A 22,033-nucleotide genomic window follows, 5' to 3' on the forward strand; every position below is an offset into this window, starting at 1 on the left:
AAAAGTGCTATTAGTGTACTGAAACTGGAATAGATGCTTAACACAAGTCAGTATAAAGTAGAAAAAGTTTAGTGGACAGAATGTTTTCTAGCAGTTTTCTCTTTAATGATCAGTCATAGTTACAGTTGAAAATGTTACAATATTGAATTACTTACGCTGTTATTCTACAGACATGAATTAAAGAACATGTTGATTTTCATCTTATAGGAGTACAGGGGTCAGTACAGCTTTATAATATCTACAGTCCAGAACATATCACCCTTACTGCAACCCATGTGTTAACACAGGAAACTTTGTTGGAGAAGATTGAAAAGGTCTGCAGAACAGTAGACGTCAGTTGTTGTAGCACTCCTACTGAGATGGGAGGTGGAAAATTTACAAGCAGGAAAAGCAGTTAAACTTACAGTCATCATCACAACTGGCATCGTGTTACGATAACGGCAAGACAAGCCTCCAGGACACGAACACACATGTACTGTACACTCTAAACACAAGAATACATGCAGAAAATAAATCAAACCATGCATAATAGTTAGCTGAACATAGTTCAGATTATTGGATGTGTCATAAGCACAATGCCATGAAGAGGCATTACTTTGGGCCCACGCTCAGGGGCCACACTGACACACAGTGCCAGGAGGCCAGAGAGAAGGCGCTTCTTCAATAAGGTTCCCTCTCACCAACAGCCCGTGTTATTGTACCCTTATTTATATTTGTACAATGCGACACGTTGGACAGGAAAGAAACCATTGGGCTTTATGTAGCTGGCTTCAGATGAATTGTATGACGAGCTCATTAGAATTAAATCCCCTTGTGGCCATTTTGAACTTTACATAGGACCTACATGTATAATCTGAACGACTGACGATAGTAAATAATCAAACTGTAACTATTGGAAGTAGTCACACTGTACCAGCATTCAATATAAAGGTAAAAGTAGTGTTAGCTCAGTATCTTCAGTAGTTAGAATTTAACCATTTTTCCTTGTGTTTTGTTGCCGTTTTGATGAGATAGCCGAGGTTTTTGGCTCGCCATTTCGGATTGTGCGTTGCCATCTCCCACGTTTAGCCTCAAAACATTCACCAATCTCCTCCTTATTGACATGGCAAAAGGAGTGATAACCTTGCAAGTAGGACTTTTTACAAGTTCGCTCATAAATATAAAGTTACTCGAGAGAAGTGAAAACCGGAGGTCCCTCCTACATAATTTAATACATAAAGAAACTGTTCCCGAACAGCCTTCAAGCCTTCTCCTCCTTTCTGAAACGACATAATGTAGTAACGTATTTACATACTGCTTGCCTAGTAGCTATTTGCCTATACACTAATGAGCACCTTTGTTCAAACTGCCTTTTTTTTTTTTACCTATTAACTGACTAATAACAGCAGGCTGGGCCTTTTGGGGGGGCTTAAAGAGACAGGAGTGAAAAATGAGCCTTTCTATTGAAAGGTGCTGCAACAACCTGCAGTTGAGGGGAAGCTTTTATTCATTTATTTATTTTTAAATGAGCATTATGTGGGCTCTGCTGCTCCTTTTTGCTTTCAAAGATTCGCCCAAAGATTTCCTTACTTACTATATCTTTTAAGGCGAACATTTCCTGTTGAGTTTCAGCTGATTGTTACAGAAGTTCAAAATGGCCACCGTGGAATATCACACTGACCCAAATAAAAGTTTCCTTTCAAACACGGTTGGGGTCTGTCCACTTAATTCATGACTAACAAGAAACTGATTAGCTCATAATGATGCATTCTCTATTATTTTAAGCATAATTTAACATTACTAAAAGGTAGAGCTACACTTTGACTTAATATAATAATAATATAGAGGCTTTAAAAAATGGCTAAAATGAACCGACCCCAACCTCAATGTGAAAACTCATTAACCTCCGATTTCAAATAGGCAGTCAGCCAGTACACCAAAGCATACTACTTCAGCGATTCAACTGGAGCTCCTACAGAGAATAAGCCAGCTTTAAACCCAAAAGCGCAGGTAAAGCAGTTGCGATACCTAAACATAGTAGGCACACAACTCCTTTTTTAAAAAACAAAACTGAAATAATTGTCTCAAAGCCATTTCCACTAGATTAAAAGTTGGAACATCTTGATTGGAACAAAACTGTTAATGAGTGCACTTCATCATATAGCAATACACCGAGAGTGATAGACAGGGATCAAACAAGTCTACGTACTGTATATAACATCAGCGACTTAGTTCATGATACAATTTGTATCAAACAAAGTTTTTCTCTGTCTAGCATGGATTCAGCTGGGATCTGCTACAGCCAACAGGAAACGCTGTTACTAAAAAGCACAGCACTGTTAAATATATTTACAATACATACATTTTTCATTTACCCATAACGAGTTGGTGTGTCTGTAGCAGATACCAGAGTTGACCCAAAATAAAGGGCCAGAGAGAAAGAGAGATAGAGAGAGATGTCCCTTACTAAAACTAAGGTACACACGACAGGGTCACCCATCTCTACAGCCACAACTCTGACGTCATCTCATAAGATAACGAGCTTTTCAATGCTCATTTTTACCAACGTGGAAAGAACACTCACAGACCGCACAACACACACACACACACAGATAGACATGATAACCAGACCTAAGTCAAATAGTAGTTTGAATCTGTCGTGTGAGGATTTGCCATATAATAGACAAAAATTAGATTATAAAATCATGTCATTACTTGTGATATGTGACATTTTCTTTACAGTTACACATGCAAGGGAAATGTAGTCAAACACTGTTTGACTCAGGTTACAGACTAAGTTAAGCATAGTGTATAATACACGTGTGTGTGTGTGTGTGTGTGTTCAATAAAAATGTGAAATTTGTCATAAAGGTAGTGGAAATAATCCAATAATCCCTTATTTCAGTTGCATTTGATGTATGCAGTACCGGTCGCTACTTAGTGACTCGGCTGTAAAAATTAAAAAGGTGTCTTTTGAATACGATGCGTCATTAGTCTTGCATGTTAAAGGCACATGATGTGACTGTAAATAAAAAGAAAAAACGTGCAGGTCTTGAACTAGATTCTTACTCGTGGCTCATTTTGAGTCCAAGTCAGATTTCCTCAAATGACTCTCATTCATCTCAACCCTTGTTTAGGAACAGAGCACACCTAAAACCACTGCTGATGCAAACCACTTACACTCCGTTCTGAAATGGAGGATTACATTTCCCTTTACTCTTCAGAAGCCTGTTTTGGATTTCTCTGCGAGGATGGCAGCAGCCAGCTGCTGGGGGTCTGTGATGTGGGGGCTCCTGGCCATCACCCAACTCACCAGCTCCGAGGGAAAAATGTTACACAGGTTTATGTACACTTTTTCTCTCACGTCCCCATAGCGGCTGTGTGCGGGGGATTCTGGGTGCGGCGGTACGTAGGGGGGAGGGACATGGGAGGGAGGTGCCAGATGAGAGCTTTGAGGCGAATAAGACGGGTGAGGAGAGTGGGCTGGGGGCGGTGGGTGGTTTAGGTAATGTGTTGGGGACGGATGCAGAGCCGGGTGAGAGGAATGGTGCTGGGTGTAGCCATCTTGCTGCCATGGAGGGGTGTGCCAGGATGACTGGCGTGTGTCCGGCAGGCTCTGATAGGTAGACGTCTCGTACCTAGAAGGTGGCAACGGCGGCTGCCTGTAGTACGTGTCCCAGCTCGGTAAAGCTTTTGGCCGGTAGTGATGGTGTGATGTTGAGAGATGTTCGTAAAGATGCGAGTCAGACACACTTTCAGCTCGTGTGGGGGCCAGGCAGCGGCCAAGAGGAGAACCAGGGGGGTGAGGGCCGGACTGGGGCAGAGATTGGTAGTCTCCTGGGCAGCTGGAGCGAGCAGCCAGTGGCTGGTGTTGAAGATGAGGGGGCAAGGGGTAGAGGGGCCGCTTTGGGGGAGCTTCTGGTGGAAGCTGGTCATGAGCACAGCTCTGCCCACATGCTGCACTCATGTGGTAAGCATGTACTGGATTAGAAGTGTGGCTGTGCTGAATATTTGTGTATTCAGCAGGATGGAGACCACATAATTCATGGCTTGATGTGACGTGATGAGAGTACAGGCGGCTGTGGGTGTTAGTGAAATGGACGCTGTCTTCAATTAAAGTGTCAGGGGGGCATCCAGGACATGACCTCTCACTGTAGGAGTCGCAACTGCTACCGCAACTGACACTGCTTTCGCTACCGCATTCGGAGCCTGTTGAGCCCAACGAGCCAAGACGCAAGTCTGTATCATTGGGGTAGCGGCAGTCCGGGCTCCGTCGGGAGGAGAGGCTCAGGCCAGAGTAAGCACGAGTTACTGAGTAGTAGCTTAAGTCTGGAGCCTCGCAGTGAGGGTAGAGGTCATGGCTGGGAGCTGGTAGATGTGTCACTACTCTGGACTGTTGGTCCTGTGAAACGCTTAAACTCGAAGGGGGACCTCCTGGGGCCGGCGACATGGTTAAAGTGGAACTGTTACTGCCGCTACCACACGTGCTGCTCTTCTGGCCCTCTGTGCGGCTCTTGGCCAGCAGCTTCTCCTCAGCATCGCTGTATGACAGGGCTCGGATGCTGGGGTCCGACTGCCTTTTTGGGGCACCTTTTTTGGCCTCGATGCTGCCAGCTGGTACACTGTGGCTCTTTACAAGTCCGGTATCTCCTTGGTTCTTGGAGGCAACGCAGGTTTTGGCACTGGCACGCAGCTCATCGGCCACGGCGCGCTGAGGCTGGGCCCCTCTTTCGGGATGGTAATACTTACACTTGTGGCCATAAGTGCACTTCTTTCCTGGAGTGAAAAGATACAATTCAATGTAAATTCTGCCCAATCTGTCAAACAATTTGAAGACACTGGATTATGGCCAGCCTGACATGTTTGCATCGATTTTAAAAGCCTAGTTTTGGTGGAGCTGCCACAATAATTAGATTATTTCTAGTGACATGTCAAAGTGCTTACTGAAACCTCGACACACACACTTACTATTGTGAAACAAATTCTAATATCCTTTAATCATAAATTTAAAAATGGGATTTGTTACTTCTACCTATATGTGCATTTAGGTGGCTTTTTATCCACATCTGTCTCCTCACCGTATGGGCATGGCTGTTTCTTCTGCTCGGGCATGACAGGCCTTTTCCTAAGGAAGTTGTCTAAGCTGGGACCATGACGACCAAGGGGGTCATCTGGTGGCATGAATCTGAAAACAAGGCAAGAACGGATTGAAAAGGATCACAGAATTACTCTGTCAGTAAAGTGGGCGCACATTTTTACGGTTCAATCACTTCTTTCCCTTTATGTTTAAATGCCACAATTCTTTTCACACCAGATCATCAGTAACTACCCCCCCTCGACCTACTTGTCATTGACAAAAGAATACATGAGCAGCCGCTCGTCTATGAACTTCTTCCACTCAGGCTTCTCGTTAGCTAGGTCTCTGTAGTTGTCGTTGGAGACAATGATGCCGTCTGACTCATATGCCAGCTTGACAATGAAGCGGTCGTCATAGCAAACCACACGCCGACCTTGGACGCGGCGCGAGGGAGTGAAGACCAGGATTTTTTCCTTCTCAAGGCGACGCAAGATCTCTTGATCTGTGGAGGGGAGAATTACGGTAGGCTCAAGGAAAATGCCGTGGGCCGTATTGTTTGACTTGTCAAATAGCTTCTTGTACATACCTGTTATAGGGGCATCAGGGCGGGACTGCTCTTTCCTCCACGCAGGCACAAAAACTGTGATGTTCTGATGACCACGTTCAAGAAACCAGTCTACAGCCAGCTGGATGCCCTGACAGGAAAACACCTCCTTGTTGCCATGGCTACAGAACACAGCGAAGAGGTGAAAAGTAAAAGAAAATTAATGTTTTCTTTTAACGTCTGCCTTCTCAGCATTTTTTTAATCAACACATATACTAAAAAGCTGTGTGGAATCCAGAATCAGCTTTCATTATAGGCTGCTCACCTCATGGCTACGTTACTGCCGTCCACCACGATTGGCCGCAGGTTGTCTTGGTCACACACGGAATCTGAAGGACAGGGTGAGTCTGACCGCTGGCTATCCAATAAATCAGAGCAACCACAAGAGGATGAGGAAGAAGAAGAGGATGAGGTAGAGGATAATAACCCAGCTGTCTGCTCACTTTCAGTTTTGGTGCCCAGTTTGACCAGTTCTCCCAATATGTCATTGATGAGGGTGTCTGGGCCAAGCTTGGATAGAACCAGTCGCACTGTCTCCGCAGAGTAGCCCAGCTTCAGGGCAAAATCCAACTTAGCCTGGTACTCTTTCCCTACTGCCTCAGGCTCTGATGTGGAGGGATTGGGTGGAGCATTGGGTGGGTCCTCACACAAGGACTGTGCAGGCATATCATGCTCAAGCTCTGCTGAAAGTTCAGATGGGGGCTCAGGAGGCCCCTCGGTACCCAAGTCCACACATGGGGTTCGGCACAGTGGCTGGTGGGTGTTCTTACCGTGAGTGGATGAACCCTCTCCTCCATCAGAGTCTGTGCCTGCAGCAAGGGTGGAACTGGATGATGGTGCAGATTCATATTCTACATCTGACCCACCATTTGCCTCTGGCAGTGCTGGTGTAGGGGAACTGGCTGTGGTGTTGTTGCCGGAGCTCTCCCCCTGCCCCTCCATAGCAGGGGGTCCGTCAGCGCCGCCAGCTTGCCGGTCAGCCCCCACTAAGTGGAGATACTCCAAATCCAGCCCCAGATCAAGGATATGGCCTGCTCCTGCCTCCACATGGTCCTTCTGGCCCATGAATCTTTCGCAGACATCCAGCACACCGGGCTGAGTACGGCCCTCTTACAAACCTCGACTCATTAGTGCCTAAACAAAGAGAGACGGAGACGAGTTTATCAGTGAGAGACTTACATGAAAACAAAGCAGGAAAAAATAAGGATATATAGCTTTTTTTGTGCGTGTCCTTCAATGATCCACCCTTGAACTAATATGTAATAATGCTTTTACACTTGATTTTTATTGTTTAATATATATTATGTGGTGCTATAGATGCTGCCAGGGTAACTTCAGCCACCCCTACTTAAACTTAAATATGTATATGTAAAATATTTCATCTGCTACTCAAGCACCCACTGCGGTGAAAGGCAAGGTGACTGCATTTCTTTTTACGATCATATTGAGTCAATACGGTCATTTTAGGAAAACCTGACTCCTCTTTGTTTTCCTGTAAAGCTCTGAGCTGATGTCATTCACGCTGGCTCTGAATGGCTGTCTGGTACAGACTCTACTGAGGCGCGGGCAGGCAGACACAAAGGACCGATGGGGCCCCTCATCCTAATTAATGGACTCCCGCGTTTTTGGGTTTTTTTTCAGGCTGGCCTTGGTGTGCTTTAAAAAAATCCATGCCATAGCACGTTGGTCAACCGGGTAACACAGGGTGAACTATTAAAACAGACAACAAGCTGTTAGCGCTTGGGCTAAAGCACCCGCCCACCCCTACCCCCCTTTCATTCAACCTGGTAATTAAGGCCCATATGCTTCCTGCCGCTGTGGTGCAGGAGTCACTCATTAAAACAGTGAGCAGTCCGAGGCTACGAGCTAGTCAGCATATAACGTTAAGCCAAGGACATGATATCAGATTAAAGGTGTCGCTGCAATTAAATTACAGCAAGAAACTGAAACCGATGTTGTACCCTGGAAACATGATGTCATTCAAAGTTTAATAATTAATAAAGTTTAATGTGTCTCAATAATATTGAATTCCTTCTTGGATGCAACCAAAAAAAGCGGCACACCTGACGTCTAAAACGCTCTTCTGGTTGGATTTAGCATCTTTCCAACCCAGAAAACAACTCAAACATTATCTGGACAAAACAGATGATGGAAGGGGAAGTGACTTCAAGATGGTGGGAGGAGAGGGCAGGGGAGGGGAGACGGGTGGAGTGAGTGTGCATTTTATGAAAAAGGGCTGCCTAGCAACGAGGTTGAGCTACTGTTGCTAAGCTACAGCTGCTGAAAGCATTCTCCCTTCCAAATGCCAAGACAGAGGCTGCAGCGTTCAGCCGGTGACCCGCCTCTCTCACACACACACACACATATAAAAAAAGGTGTGTGTGTGTGTGTGTGTGTGTGTGTGTGTTGGGGGGGGGGCTAAAGTGTGCCTCACTGACAATAGACCCACAGGAGTGATAAGGATGGGGACCTTGGTATCAGCCACTGTGGGTGTTTCATGGTGCCTGTGCACAAATAAACATCCTCCACCTCACAAGGTGACTCACGCTGCTGTGTGAAAGGAATGCAGCTACTGGAAACATTCCGCGCACCCATGCCACCGGTGATTACCTAAACTGATGCTCCTCTCTCTGAAGCGACGGCTTCTCATCTCATCAACATCCTCAGTCCTGAGGATACAAAACCCAAATTTGGCTTATCTGCCAACGATGGGCAGTAAATTTACCACCTGAAGCCTCGTTAAACCAGCCACAAAACCGCATTTTGCGTAATTAAAACAAAAGTTGTTGGTACGTACCCTCAACTAGAACCAACTAGAATCTTTTTTTTAGGTATATATCAGATTTACAGCTTTAGTCAAAACTTATTCAATATAATAAACAACTGAATTACATTGTTGTGCTTTAACTTTTTCTTCTTCCCCAAGCCTAAAAACAGAGTAGAGAGAGCCAAATTAACATCAGCTGATTTGATTCACTGACATCACAAAAGGCGGACACAAAGGGTTAGCTGGTGCCAATAAAAACACAGGGTGTCATTTCAGATTATTCACCCAAATTTGCGCCTTGCTTAGATCCAAGACTAAGTCTTCAGGCATTTAAAAAATCTTTTTTTAAAAAGCTATTCATGATGAAAGAGTATGATACAATTACTTCAGTGTTTTCAAAGCATGTCTAGGTTTTGCATAAGCAACTGATCAGAAACAAGAATCACAATGTAAGCAGCATAACCAACAGAGATATAATACTATTTACATCCCACGAGTGCCAGAATCCAACACAGCATTATAGTAGTGGATCACTTCACAAGGGCCCAAACTGACATTTGCATAATTTTGTCCAACCAACCCGTCCAAACTCCGATATATTTCTCCTAAAACAAGTTATAGCCATAATAATAATACTGCTGGGCAGTGTGTTTGTCACTGTTAAAGCCTGTTAACAGTCATTAGCCCATTTTTAAAAATTGTCCATGTGAGCTACTCGCCCCACTGAACCCAAACACTCAGTGAATGGCTGAGCTCGAAATCAGGCTCAGTGTTAACGGATCAACGGCAGAGCTGCCTCATCACACCATCTCCAGACCTCTCAGCCGAGTGGGTGCATCTTTCAAACATCAGCACACCGGCTCCCACACACAGCAGCGCTGCTGGCTTTGATGGAGGCAGGCAATGAATATGTAACACAGTCCTTAAAGCTCCTTTGTGTAAGTGTGTGAGCTCTGCGCGAGGGAGGGAGGAAACAGGTTTGAAAGGCGTTTGGGAGGGACTGCGGGGGGGGGGAGGGGGGGGGGGGGGGGGGGGGGGGGGGGGGGGGGGGGGGGGGGGGGGGGGGGTGGGGGGGTCTGATGGTGCATCACCGCATGCCCAACACTGTGCAACAGTTAGTGTAAAAAAAAAAAGAAACAGGGGGGTAGAATCAGCTGCAGTTGTGTGTGTGTGTGTGTGTGTGTGTGTATTCATCGAGATGGCGCGCTGGGCTTTCCCTGTCAGCAGCAGGTCAACAGATGTCTGCTGAGCGGTACCCGCAACTGGCGCCTCCACTACACACACACACACACACACACCTACACACACACACACACACGCACACAACGTTCTCTGAGGCCAACACAGAACTTCTTGCTTCCTTAAAATAAACCTATTTTGGCTCTGTTCCCCGCACAACACAGGCCACCCGACTCCCCTGCATCAGGTTTCACATCGATGCAGCTCTCGCTGTTTAACATTTGACCAACTGTTATAGCCGTGCAGCAGCTGCAGACTCCTGCAAAGTTCAGGCCGCATAAGTGAAAAACGTCAAATACTTCTTCCAAATCTATTGGTTAAACTGACAGTTCAAAGTCATGACCAGGTAATACTTCTGAAACCGAATCAAAAACACAGAGAGTGGGCTGCATACTTTTCTCTTAACACTGAACCTCCCCCTGAGAACGAACACAACTTTGACCCATTTCAAAAAGTAAGTATTTAGGCCTGTTAGTGCTTATGTTAGTTATTTATGATGCAGCAAAACAGGACAGACCCAGCCAGACTGAGAACAAGCAACCTGTCACGCAAGTATCTACTGAAGCAGGAGTGTTTATCATATCAATGAGCTTAGTATCAGTGAAACAAGGTTAATAATAATAAATACATTCGACAAGACCAACAATAAAAATGTATAGATTTAAAAAAATAAAAATAAAAAAATTGGAGACTTCATCCCACTTACCAGACCAAAAAACAACAGTCAATCAAGAAGAGGAGATCATCTCATATTGAAATCCTTAAAGAGCAGATGAGAAAACTCTGTAAGTGAAACAGAGATTAAACAAATCCCAAAGTTGCCAAAGCAGCTGCATCCACGGCTGCTGCAGGTAAAAAGCAGAGCATCCAACTCTGTATGTCCGAGTGTCTTCCAGAGACGTTTTTTTTCTTCTCTGCAGAAGCAGCCAAGTTGGACAATGAGCGGCAGAACAGATGGATCAACAATGTCTGCCATTCCCTCGTTGAGAGTGGCCGCTTCTCCACCTATCAGAGCGCAGCAGCCTTACAATGAGGCACAGGGAGGCGAAGGAGGTAGAGGGGAGTGGCTGTGTGCAGATGCCTGCAACAGCCAGCTTCCCCAAGGCACGCGTACTTGGTGTGCACTTGCACACACACTCACACAAGCGTGCACACTCCTCTCCTGAGCCTGAAAGGGCTTCCCCTGTGTGGCCGATGAATCAACGAGGGGTGGGCGGCTGAACAATAGAGCTGCACAATGGGAGGCTCTGGAGGGCAGCTGCAGTGTGAGGGCCGGTGCTATTACAGCCTGGGGCAGCAATGGAGAACACCTGGCTACAGAGCGCCACAGTCACTCTCCTCTCTTTGTCTCGGGCTGGGGGTGGTGGAGGCCGTGTTGGAGGGGGAGTTCAACAGAAAGAAAGGACCAAGGCTGGCTGAAAGACTAGCATGGCCTTTAAGATAGTGCAAGAGAAAAGAGGAAAGAGCAGAGTGTGGCTGAGCTCAAAAGAGAAAAGGGACAAGTGTGTGTGGGGGGGTGAAGGACATCAAAAAGTTTTATGTCCCTCCGAGTATGCGGGGGCAACCTGTTCTGCATTGTTGTGGCACACTTAGGGCAGATGACTCGGAAACACAAATCTTGGCTCTTCTGTCTTTTTACGGGATTGTGAAACCCATAAAAGCCACGATGTGCAAAATGCAACAAAAAAAAAACCCATAGTAAACAAAAGCAAGATAGAAGACACCAAAATGTTGTGCTTTCTGCAATATTCTGTTGGTGTGTTTTGCATCTCAGAGCTGCTGCATTAACATAATATCCAGCTTCATGGTAAACATATCTATGCTTTCTTGTGCAAAACACAGCAAATAAATTAAGCAGTGAAGAGTTCCCTAAACACAGCCAGAGCGTGGACTAAAAGAGGGCAACCACGTTATGAGAAAGAGGAACAAACACCTTTACGAGCCACTTTACTCCAACAGAAAGCTGGAATACACACATTATGCAGCTGTGTGGGACTTTATGATACAGACTGGATAAAGCTGCAAAAACCCTAACTAAATTTCCAAAGCAAGCCAAAAAAAATTGTAACAAACCAAACATAGTGGCAAGCAAAGGCTCAGGCTCCCCAGCAAAGACTGCCAAGCTGATAGCCAAGCGTGTCCAGTAGCTGACTCTTCAGTTTGTAACATAAGAAAAAGTAGAACAGATATGGAAGAGGCCGAAAGATGAGGAAAACTGCTTGTAAGGTTGCTCGTGAATCAGATCAAAGCTCCTGTTTGATCGTAAAAAGGCTTCAGAAAGAATGAGCAGACTCAGGAGCGGTTTCAAACATCCTTGCCATATGGTTCTGCATCACGCGTTTAAAGTTAGAAACACACATCAGACGCAGAACACGAGATGATATGATGTGTGAGGAAAGAAAATGACGTGCGATTAGGTACCTAAGCTGCTTGTTGCGTGGCAGCGAATAAGCCAGAAAATCAAACCATGGGCACTATAAACATTATGTAGTGACAAAAAAAGAAAAACTAAATAACTTCCTGCACATAAAAAGCCAAACTGAAGTTCATTTGAAAAGTAACTGAGGGATACAGTTCAGATAATCAATTATTTAATCTGTGAAATAGAGAAAAAGGCATTCACGACCTCACAAGTCAAAATGTCCACAACTAAAAAGCTGAAACTCAAGTAACAAGCTGATACGAGCAGGAACGGTGGCATTTTTATGACCAAGGAAAAAATAATTGCATACAACACATCAACTATACTCAAAAATAAAATACACCTCCAATACAACCTCCAGTGACCAACAAATTTCACACAGAAAACTGAACAAAAATGCAGACGCGGTGTCTAAAAAAAGACTAACACAGCCTTACAGCTTCTACAGGAATTTAGGTTACGGCCGGGTGCTGCTGATCAAATGTACTCAACTGATCGTCATCAAGTGTGAGCACCTCTATAAAAGCACAAGTTTTGTCAGATTGCTGGGCTGCAGCATTCAGGTGTGTGTTAACACAATGCCAAGGATGAAAGACATCAGCAAAGATCTTAGAGTCGCTGCCCTTTAATCTGGGGAAGGGTTATAAAAGGTCATTTCCAAACTATTCTACAGTGAAAAACATTCAAGACATCTGCCAATCTTCCCAAGAGTGGAAGTCCCAGCAAAAACAGTTAAAGCTTGGCTGAAACTGGGTCATCAGCAGGACAACGATCCCAAACACAGCAGCAAATCTACAACAGAATGTGTGAAAAGGGAAAGAATCAAGGTGATTCGGACCTCAACCTGATCGAAACGCTGCGGTGGGACATTAAGAGAGCTGTGCACAACCAGTGCTGCAAACCTGAATGAGCTGAAGCAACTTTTTTTAGTTGTGTCCTGATAAACAGAACCTTTGAATTGAAAAGGCGCAAGTTCTTTTTCACTTCTGTATGTGAAAGAGAAAAACATCAAATCCTCACTTCTACAAGAGTATAACAGCTAATGTTTCAAAATGTTGCTGTGGTAAAGACAAAAAGAACTATTAAATAGCACAGACTAAATTAATATAAATGAATCAAGTAATCATCCCGGTCCCGGAAACTACACCCGTCCTATGTCAAACAATTTATGGACTTTCAGTTATTTCAAATAGCAGCTATAGTAGCTGCCATGCCCAGATAAACTATTTCAACAGAAAGTTCTGCCAACAGAAATGTTCATTCAGAAAAACAAGATGACATTTCCAGCAGAATTGATCTTGGCAGCAAGAAGTCGGCGCGTAATCTCAAACAACAGAAAGCAGTCCATGGTGTCGGTGCGTTTTAGTGTGCGCTCTATGTCATCTTACCGAGGAAAATAACTGTTTCTTTCAGCTTTGTGGGGCTCAAAAGAAAAACAACTGCCTGATAGGAATGTGCCCCGAGTCCGCTCGCAGAGTCAAGGTAAGGGAAGTGGGAGAAATGCACCAGCTGACCTGCTACACAGTCGCCAAACCAACGGACAGGGGAGCGCTCTGCTGGCCATCTGTCCTGACGAACAGGTGTGCTGCCCCCACAACTGCAGCAGCTACACGGCCATCGCTGCTATTTATCCGGGCCGATAACAAAGCCGAGAGCCAGCGCTCACTTTGAAGGTTTCCAAGTGCCTGACAACAACCCAAATCGACTCAGTATTACTTACATTACAGTTAGCAACCGAATAATCGCTGCAGCCATAAAAAGGGGAGAAGATTTGCTGTTGGCAGTCTTTTGGCTTTGGACTGTTAATAATATTTGAATGGGCTTTTTGTCATTTTACAGCATTTTTGTAGACAAACCGTTCCAATCTGTTGCACTTTGTAACCAGGAAGTGAGTGGATTTTGTTTTCTTTTTTGCATGAAACGTGACCTTTTATGATCAACCATTAGCAAATAGGAGAGATGAATGACACTTTTAGTTGGTTTTTAAAGTGTTGGACCAATGTGGCCGGTTCAACGTGCACAACCAATCATTTCTGAGTATTATCCAGGCAAGGTTTGGGCAACAGAAGCAGACATTTAGCTCTTGTGACCTCTCTGACCCATTATCTGAACCATGAATCTCCACCCAGCCCTGGAAACACCAACAACACATCCAGAATCAGTCAAGTAAGGATATCATGGTAACACAACAAGTCTGCAGGTGTAACGCACATCAACTTTATGTCTGAAAAAACTTTGTTTTTTTTCAGGAAGATCTCCTGCATTTGTTTCGCTTTAATTCTTAATTACTACCCTTTGCAAAATGTGACAGCAGGAGCCAGGCATTCTGTTTTAGACTGGAGTCAGGGGGAGGATGCTCAAAAGGAAGGAAAAGGATGATATAAAACCCTCATGGGGTTGGGACGCACAGCTGTTAGGCTCGTGCTAACCCCCTCTCCACACTGCCCATCAAAAGCCTGGACTGCTACTGGTCTGATCCTGAGGGAGCCACAACAACCAGTTTGCTGCAAAGACACAGCTGTCAGTATGAGATGAATAGTGGACAACAACACTCAACAGCCTCTCTGGCCCCACATGTATCCCCCGAACAACACACGACCAGAGCAAGCTGGTGTTTGGCTCAGGCCTTCTTCACTCCAGAGCACCCAAACTGCCTCACCACTCATCAAACAACGTTTTGAATTTCCAGGAAGACGACACAACATCCCTCCGACCGCTGCCTGTTGAAGAAGCTGCACAAACTATACTGTAGGTTTTTGGGGGAATGCGCAGAGGCGTGCACGGTCACCGCAAACCAACACCGTCACGACCTCTCCACACGCACCAACCTGCAGCTGCATCCGGCCAACAAGTTCGCTCGGCTGACGCCGCATTCAGACGCTCACCTGGTCAGGGCCGCCGCTGGAGCCGCACGACGAGTTTTACTCGAAAACGACCAAATCTTCCCATCTCGAGCTGGCGACGTCCGGCTGGGATGCGGCGTGACCCAACTAAGCTGCGTCAAGTTGAGGACCGACGGGAGCGCCTCTCTTTCCGGGAACGTTTCAAAGTAAAAGCAATTGTTACACTGGTTCAGTTTGGTGAACGGACATAGAAAATGAATGTATCATATTACATTATATTATATGTGATTACATTTTACAAAGGATGTCTACCTGTACAGTCCCCTGTTCTCGTCTTGTTTTTTATACTTAAACCTTCGTAAATAAATAAAGTTATATTATAATTAATTAATTATAGTTAATATAATAAACTGATATAAAACTAAACGTTCACCACGTCTTGAAGTATGAGGAGAGGCTTCTTAGCCACTGTCAAATATGTTTCAAATAATTTTAAAGTACGCAGGAAAAGAAAAGATGACGCATTAGGGTTAACATAACTAAAGTTTAAGCCCTTTAAGAAAGACGATGGCCGTTAGGTGTGCGATGGCGCCATCTTATGGCGAAAAGTTCAACTAAAAGACCCGAATGATTTTCTTCTGGATTTACGTCAACGTATCTGGGACCGGTTCCTACAACATGAGGATCAGTAGAACATGGGGCCTCGGGAAATGCAAGGATGTGGAACAAGCGTAAAAATACACAAAATGGCCATGATTACAATGATAATAACAACTAAACATCTCTGGTCACCATTGTTCGGTTCTGCACATCAGTTTGGATACATTTTAGTCCATTCTTCAGATCAAAACAGCCTGAGCTCTGGATTTTGGTGGGTTTCCTCACATTTTGCTTGCATCAGATCCTCCAGCCACTCTTCTGTTGGTTTAAAGAAAGAATTTTTGACACTACCCATTCCAAAACATTAACTTTATTCTTCTCCAACTATTCTCAGGTAAAACTTTACATCTTTTTTTTAGGTCATTGACTTGCTGCAGGGACCTGATTTCTTGAACTATTTTTTTATTTTTTCCATCCATTATTTTTATTAATTTTATGGTAGAATTAAATAAAAACATGATACTACCACAGAGGGCTTTTACTAAACTGCAGAGTTAATTTTTTCCCAACATAACCTCTGTTGGTTAAACCAAAAAGCTCTACTTTGGTCTCCTTGGTCCTCAGAACTTTTTTCTAACAGCCTTCTAGCTTGTCCATCAGATCTTGAGATAGCTGCTACATTGTTTTTGGCTATTTTAGCTGGCTTTTCTTTGCAACCCCTTCTTTCCCCTAAGGCTGGACTCCTAAACAGTGACATTTGTCATTGTGAGAAAGGACTTGTAACTTACCTTGTGACTCTTGTGGTGATCCTTCTGGGGCCCAGTGAGGTGGTGGTGTTGGCTTTCAGCGCTCTTTAATTTCTTCCATTTGTACACAGTCTGTAACTGTAGATTGGTGAAATCTAAACTCTTTAGAGATGAAATACGAACGCGTTCCATCCTGATGAGCATCCGCTGTTGTTCTCAGGGACTCAAACACGCATCGGTATTTCCATTTTGCTCTTCCACAGCGAAAATCTGATTCTATTTATGCGAAAATATGGACAATTCAACTTGGGAAAATAATTGACACTGAACTGTAAATTACTTCCGATTTTATTCAATGAAGGGGGAAAAAAGAAGACTTCAGGAAAATACAGTAATTCCCATTGTACACACAGAGAGGACATAAATTAGATGCATGGCAGAGAGACGATTGAGGGGAGACGTGTCACCTGGGTGGCAGGAAACAACCGCTTCCACACAGCCGGGGGCACACAGTGCACTGCGCAGGATGAAGAGGAATCAGTGACTCGTGAGCGACGGTTGTTCGTCCCTTTTCACAAACGTCTAAATGATAGTACAAAAAGGGAATAATACAAAATACAAAACCGGGAAAAACCGCCCTCAAAATAATCCATAAATATTCATATCGACGCACGTCGGTTTGACAAAACAATTGCTTCTGTAAACATTTTGAACATAAGGTGTGCATTACAAGTTAAAAACCACTGCAGTCGCATACTTATCTGAAGGGATACATAATAAAAATTGCAGAAACGAGACTAAAAACTAAGTCAGAGTTAAAAATATGCCGCTTAGTTTGCACCGTCTAAAGTGGTTCTGTAACACTGCTATTAGAACGTGCGATTTCTTTTCTGCCTTCTTTGCTTTTCACAGACGATGAGAGTGTGAAAGCATCTAATTGTGATGTGTTGCTCTCAGCAGGCCCCCAGCACCTCCTCAGACAGTGAAGGCACCACCTGAGAGCAAAGGTGGAGCTGCGTTGACATATTCATGAGCCCAGTCGCAGTACTGGCTCTACGTGTGACAGAGGAACGAGGCTGACGAAACTGAAGGGACGAGCCTCGTCGTGCCATTTGGGTGTGAAAATAAAATGAAGAAATAGAACAGTTCTCAGATGGAGTGCAGTTAAGGTTGGGTGCGTCTTCAATCCAGACTGGATTAAGTAAACTACCACCACCAAATGTCAGGGGACAAAACGAGGTCAGACACAGAGTCACATGACTGGTTTAGACTACAGTGTTCCTACAGCAGACAAAATCCAAATACCCTAAGTTTTGAAGATGTGGATTTTGAGAAATTTTTAAATCAGCTGGACAACCTAAGGCAACCGTTTAGCTACGCATTAAGTTAAAGACTCCTTCAAAGCACAGAGCTGGATGATCGTACATGTGACATATCACGATTGTGCAGATGGAGGACAGAAAGCGAGCTCCATCCACACTGCCCTGATTCCCGTGCTGCCCACCATGCTACCTTAATGGCCACCTGCTAATTCTGCTCGTCTAATTCACAGTTTAATTTAGCCCTACTCAGAATTGACGTGAAAGGAAAAATCCACTTTAAAAAAAAAAGCTATTTAGCCTCACATTTCTGGGTCGGTCTTGTTGGCGTGTTTATATATTTCCAGTGGAGCAACAGCCAGTTGACCACAGCGGCTAATCGCAAAACTTCAAAAAAGCCCTAAAAAGTACAGATTACAGATAAATAGTGTGGATTTTTCCTTTGCAAATCATCTATGCGTGTGTCCTGTCTTGTTGCGCTTTATTCATATGCAGCAAGTCGCATACAAAATATACAGTGTATTAAAAAAGAAAAAAGAAAAGTAAAACTGGGGCTAAGCGTCATGCCGTCATAAACGGGGCTACTTCTGTCCGACATAACCTACAGCACATGAGGCAATGTGGTAAAAGTGTCTAGAAAACCTTCGCGAGTGTATAGTTGGTATGTACAATCTGATATCCAGTACCCTGTATTTAACAGATATATCAAGAAGGTCCCTTAAGAAGTCTTCACTATAAGGAGGTGAAGGCAAAAAAAGTGAAGACACAGAGGCAAATTTACACATCAAGCACCATCTATGGGAGGACAACTGAACTAAGTGTTATAGTAACATGCTTGACATGGAAATCTTCACCTGAACAGGGCTGGGAATAAACACAGCTACACTCAAGTTGTGGCACAAGAAGTATTCACCTTCTCCAATACAGCGTTGGCTGCGTTTAGCCATTCTTCGGCCTCTCAGACAAACACGCTTCGTCATTCACATACAAGATGCAAAGTTGTACTATGACACAAAGATCAACAGATACCACATCCCTCAGCGGAGGCGGAGAAGGGGATCGGCTCGAAGGTTGGGGTGAGAAAGATCCGGAGGCTGGTCGGGAGACATCACGCCTCCGTCCTTCTTTTCATGATTACAGTCCAATCCGGTTTTTTGTTCGCCCGAGCAGGTGAGAGGAAGCCGAGAAGCTTCGGCAGCTCAGGCTCAAGGCTGTTTTCTCCATGTTGGTCATAGTCGTCATCGGTTAGTCGCTGCTTGGTTATGATCGCCACGTTGGTTGATGATGCAGGGTGGCGTCTACCAGCTCATAAGAGAGGTGCGTCCCAGGGTCATAAAATACACTTGGCTGGCACCTCCTTGACGCACAGAGGCAAAGAAGACCTGACGGAGCGGGAAAAATCGAAACAACATTTAGATTCAGTCCAGGCTGTCGGGCTTTGTGGTGGATCCTCGTCTCATCTGCAGTTGTGTTAACAACGTGGGCCACGCAGATTTACTTTATCTTTAGGAACAAGGAAAAGCACACAGAAGGAAAGACAAACAAAGGAAGCAGCAGAGAGTTACGTCCTCACCTTATCGTTCCTCTCACAAAGGAATTTGAGTCTCTGGGCTCTCTTGTGCATGAATACGCCGTCCAGGTGGCCCGTCTCCACTGAGCGGATCTCTATGGCCTTCTCACCCCATCCCATTATCTGGTTTGACCTAATATAGGCTGCCATAACGGAAGGTGTCACTATGACTGCATCGGTTTATTAAGAAGTAAAATAAGTGCTTTTAAAAAGTCAAGAGCAACCTAAAACATCTGCTTACCCACTGAAGTTGGCATTTCTCCCCACTGCAGCACCACATCCTTGGTGATGCGTCCGTAGGTGTTGACATAGACGCCCTCGTCCTCGTAGCACACCAGCAGCTCGATCCCATCAGTGTTTGGCAAGATGATGATGGCATGGCACTGAATGCTGGTCTGGATCTGAAGACAAAAAGAAAGTAAATAGTGTTGAAGAAAAAAAATTAATAACACGTACGGTCAGACTCTGCACCCGAGCACTTACATGTGTGGGCAGGTAGATGTCGTAGACGGCACCAGAGTCTACATCTACGGCGTGGAAGCCTGAGCAGGAGCCATAGATGACCTTTAACCTCTGCCCTTCCTCCACTGTCAGGTCAACCAGTAGAGGCTTGTGCACCAGGTCACCGAAAGACTAAAGCCAAACCATAAACAAATGAGTTCGTTCGATAAATCCAGAGCATAATCAAAATATAAAACCTTAAATCAGTCGGACACTGGAGCCCCAGCTCTGCTCTGGCATCATGCTTACTTTGAAGGCCATGAATTTGTGGTAGGGTTTGGGTGCCCAGGCATACACCTCTACTGCGTTCTTCAAGGCCAGTACCAAGAATTTAATCCTCTCATACTTCACTGGAAGGTAAAGACGAAGTCAGTCAATCATCAATTGCTTATCAGCCAATCTTAATCAAACCTTTGCACACATTTGAGCTGCAGGAAACGTGAAAAGATGAAGAACCGTACCGACTTTGTAGTGGACACAACCCTCCAGGTCACCCACGTTGACCCAACCCTGCTTTTTCTCCACCTCAGGGTCATTGTGCAAAATCTTGTTTCTGAGCCACGACAGGTAATATACTCGCAGCTTGTTCTTTTTCCCTGCAGGAAGAAGAGTAGCAAAACTGTCACTTAAGAGTCAAGGGAAAGCATTCATTCCTCCAAAACTTTACCCCTGCTTCCGCACTGCTGAAAATTAATCAAAAACCAAGGTGATTTGGCACCTGATATGGTGACCAGGACATTGAGCCCCTCGAGGACGTCCATCTGCTGGATGCGCCGTCGGTTGATCAGGGGGTAGACCTTACCCTGACCGCTTCGGTCCAGCAGCATCAGACCGCTCTCCGTCCCCACCAGCAGGTTCACTCCTGACAAAGTCGCACACAAACCCAGATCAAACACCTGTCGGAAGGGGCGGGACAAACATGACCAGCTGGCCTTTTAGACGCGCTCTTACCCCAGAGAGCTGCACACAGGATCTCGGAGTTGAACCTCTTCTTGTACTTGCGAATCTCTGGAGTGTCGCTCGGCGGACGCGTGTTGACTGGGTTGACGTTGACCACAGAGCCTTTACGGGAAGGGTCGGACCTCAGCGGGTCTGCAAGCCGTCCTTCTTGCCCAAATCCTGCTGGAGGACGGGGACATAAACAAAGTGCCTCATCATCTCAGCTCAGATGATGAGAAGCAAGTTCTTCTGTGGGGGAGAAGCCATTTCTCTCAACTCCCTTAAAGCACAAAATTCAACCTTCTGTCATTGGGGAACTGAAGTGGGCTCAGATTTAACAGTCAGGGGTTGCTGCTGCCTTACCCATGTTGTTGAGGGAGCCGCCACTGGATGGAGATATCTGGAGAAGGCGTGGGTCGATGAAGGGAGTGAACGAAGAGGAAGACTTGTGTTTGGACATTGAGTTGCTCTCTGACTGGGACTGTGAGATAAGAGACATTTAGAAAACAGAGCTTCTGATAAAGCAGCTTTAAAACTGAATGAAGAGACCACTGCAACAGACATGAAACAGACTTTTACATTAGGCCTTTGGTTTCTTACAGTGAGCCGTAATTTATACGGCTGACTGTTGATTTAAACTGCAGGTCTGAGCATATGAGTTATAGCTCTACCCCTGGGGGCTCATAAAGCCGCATTCAGCTAAACTGTGTTCAGTCAAACTACATTTTCATGACATATATAGGGTACTAAAACTCAAGCTGAAGTCCCATCAAAAGAAAAGAGAACATGCTGTAATGTTAGTTCTTTTGAGGCTGGAGAGGACAAAAATGTTAAGAGGAAAAACAACATGTGCAACAAGAAGAAATGTGTCGAGGGAAATGAGAAATGATCCAAACACAGGCTGCTGTGAATTGTTAGAGGAGAAAGCTGCTTGTAATAAAGCACAGAAAGAAGAGGATCGTAATTCCACCACCCATGACGAGTGAATGAACAGCTGGCAAATGGAAAACACTTTGATTCATTTTAAACCAACTATCATCTGAGGCCGATACAGCTGTTAATCCCAAAAAAAGATGTGGTTTAGTTTCCTCCGTGTTGGGACAACATTCTACCACCAGGAGGCACCGGTGTTAGTGGCAGTGCAATGCAGTGGATTGCAGGAGGGGAAAAAAGGTTGCAACAGCTCAGAAGATTCAAACCAGGTGTCAGCCAAGTCGGAAGGGGGCAGAGGCGAGCTGGACTGAAGCCGGCAGGAGACGGAGGGGGGCAGGACAAACAGTTAAGGACTGCACGGTTGCTATGTACAGACTTAGAGATGGACATGCGTTTCATGGTGTTTTTTTGTCATATTTGTCAAACATATTTGCAAATGATTTAATGTTAACTTGCCCCATAGCTAAAGGGATATTAGCCAAATATTTCATAGA

The 22,033-nt window shown here is 44.9% G+C and overlaps 2 protein-coding genes across 8 annotated transcripts in view; both read right to left on the bottom strand.

Moving 5' to 3' along the window:
- Positions 1–1,548: 1,548 nt before the first annotated feature.
- On the bottom strand, positions 1,549–15,074 carry LOC140265687 (probable ribonuclease ZC3H12C). 2 transcript variants are annotated; one of them, XM_072361643.1, is made up of 6 exons: positions 14,974–15,074; positions 5,926–6,794; positions 5,643–5,782; positions 5,324–5,558; positions 5,058–5,164; positions 1,549–4,755 (listed from the first exon to the last, which is right to left on the bottom strand). In XM_072361643.1, the coding sequence occupies exons 2-6, from the start codon at positions 6,723–6,725 to the stop codon at positions 3,200–3,202; spliced, it is 2,838 nt and encodes a 945-aa protein (XP_072217744.1). In that variant the 5' UTR covers positions 6,726–6,794; positions 14,974–15,074; the 3' UTR covers positions 1,549–3,199. The 2 variants fall into 2 exon arrangements, with proteins under 2 accessions (XP_072217744.1, XP_072217745.1); XM_072361644.1 differs by lacking the exon at positions 14,974–15,074 and adding an exon at positions 10,373–10,644.
- Positions 15,075–16,607: 1,533 nt separating this feature from the next.
- Positions 16,608–22,033, bottom strand: part of LOC140265963 (mitogen-activated protein kinase kinase kinase kinase 4-like) — a 29,138-nt gene continuing 23,712 nt past the window's right edge. For all 6 annotated transcript variants that reach the window (XM_072361649.1, XM_072361647.1, XM_072361650.1 and 3 more), the window contains 9 exons: positions 20,970–21,087; positions 20,619–20,789; positions 20,386–20,529; positions 20,129–20,263; positions 19,917–20,017; positions 19,650–19,799; positions 19,408–19,567; positions 19,170–19,309; positions 16,608–18,978 (listed from right to left, as the gene is read on the bottom strand). In XM_072361649.1, the coding sequence (XP_072217750.1) occupies positions 18,895–18,978; positions 19,170–19,309; positions 19,408–19,567; positions 19,650–19,799; positions 19,917–20,017; positions 20,129–20,263; positions 20,386–20,529; positions 20,619–20,789; positions 20,970–21,087 (1,203 nt within the window). In that variant the 3' untranslated portion in view covers positions 16,608–18,894. The remainder of the gene's footprint in view (positions 18,979–19,169; positions 19,310–19,407; positions 19,568–19,649; positions 19,800–19,916; positions 20,018–20,128; positions 20,264–20,385; positions 20,530–20,618; positions 20,790–20,969; positions 21,088–22,033) is intronic.

Source organism: Leuresthes tenuis, unplaced genomic scaffold (genome assembly GCF_036924035.1).
Source record: "Leuresthes tenuis unplaced genomic scaffold, fLeuTen1.0.hap1 SCAF_1, whole genome shotgun sequence".
NCBI classification, from domain to species: Eukaryota; Metazoa; Chordata; class Actinopteri; order Atheriniformes; family Atherinopsidae; genus Leuresthes; species Leuresthes tenuis.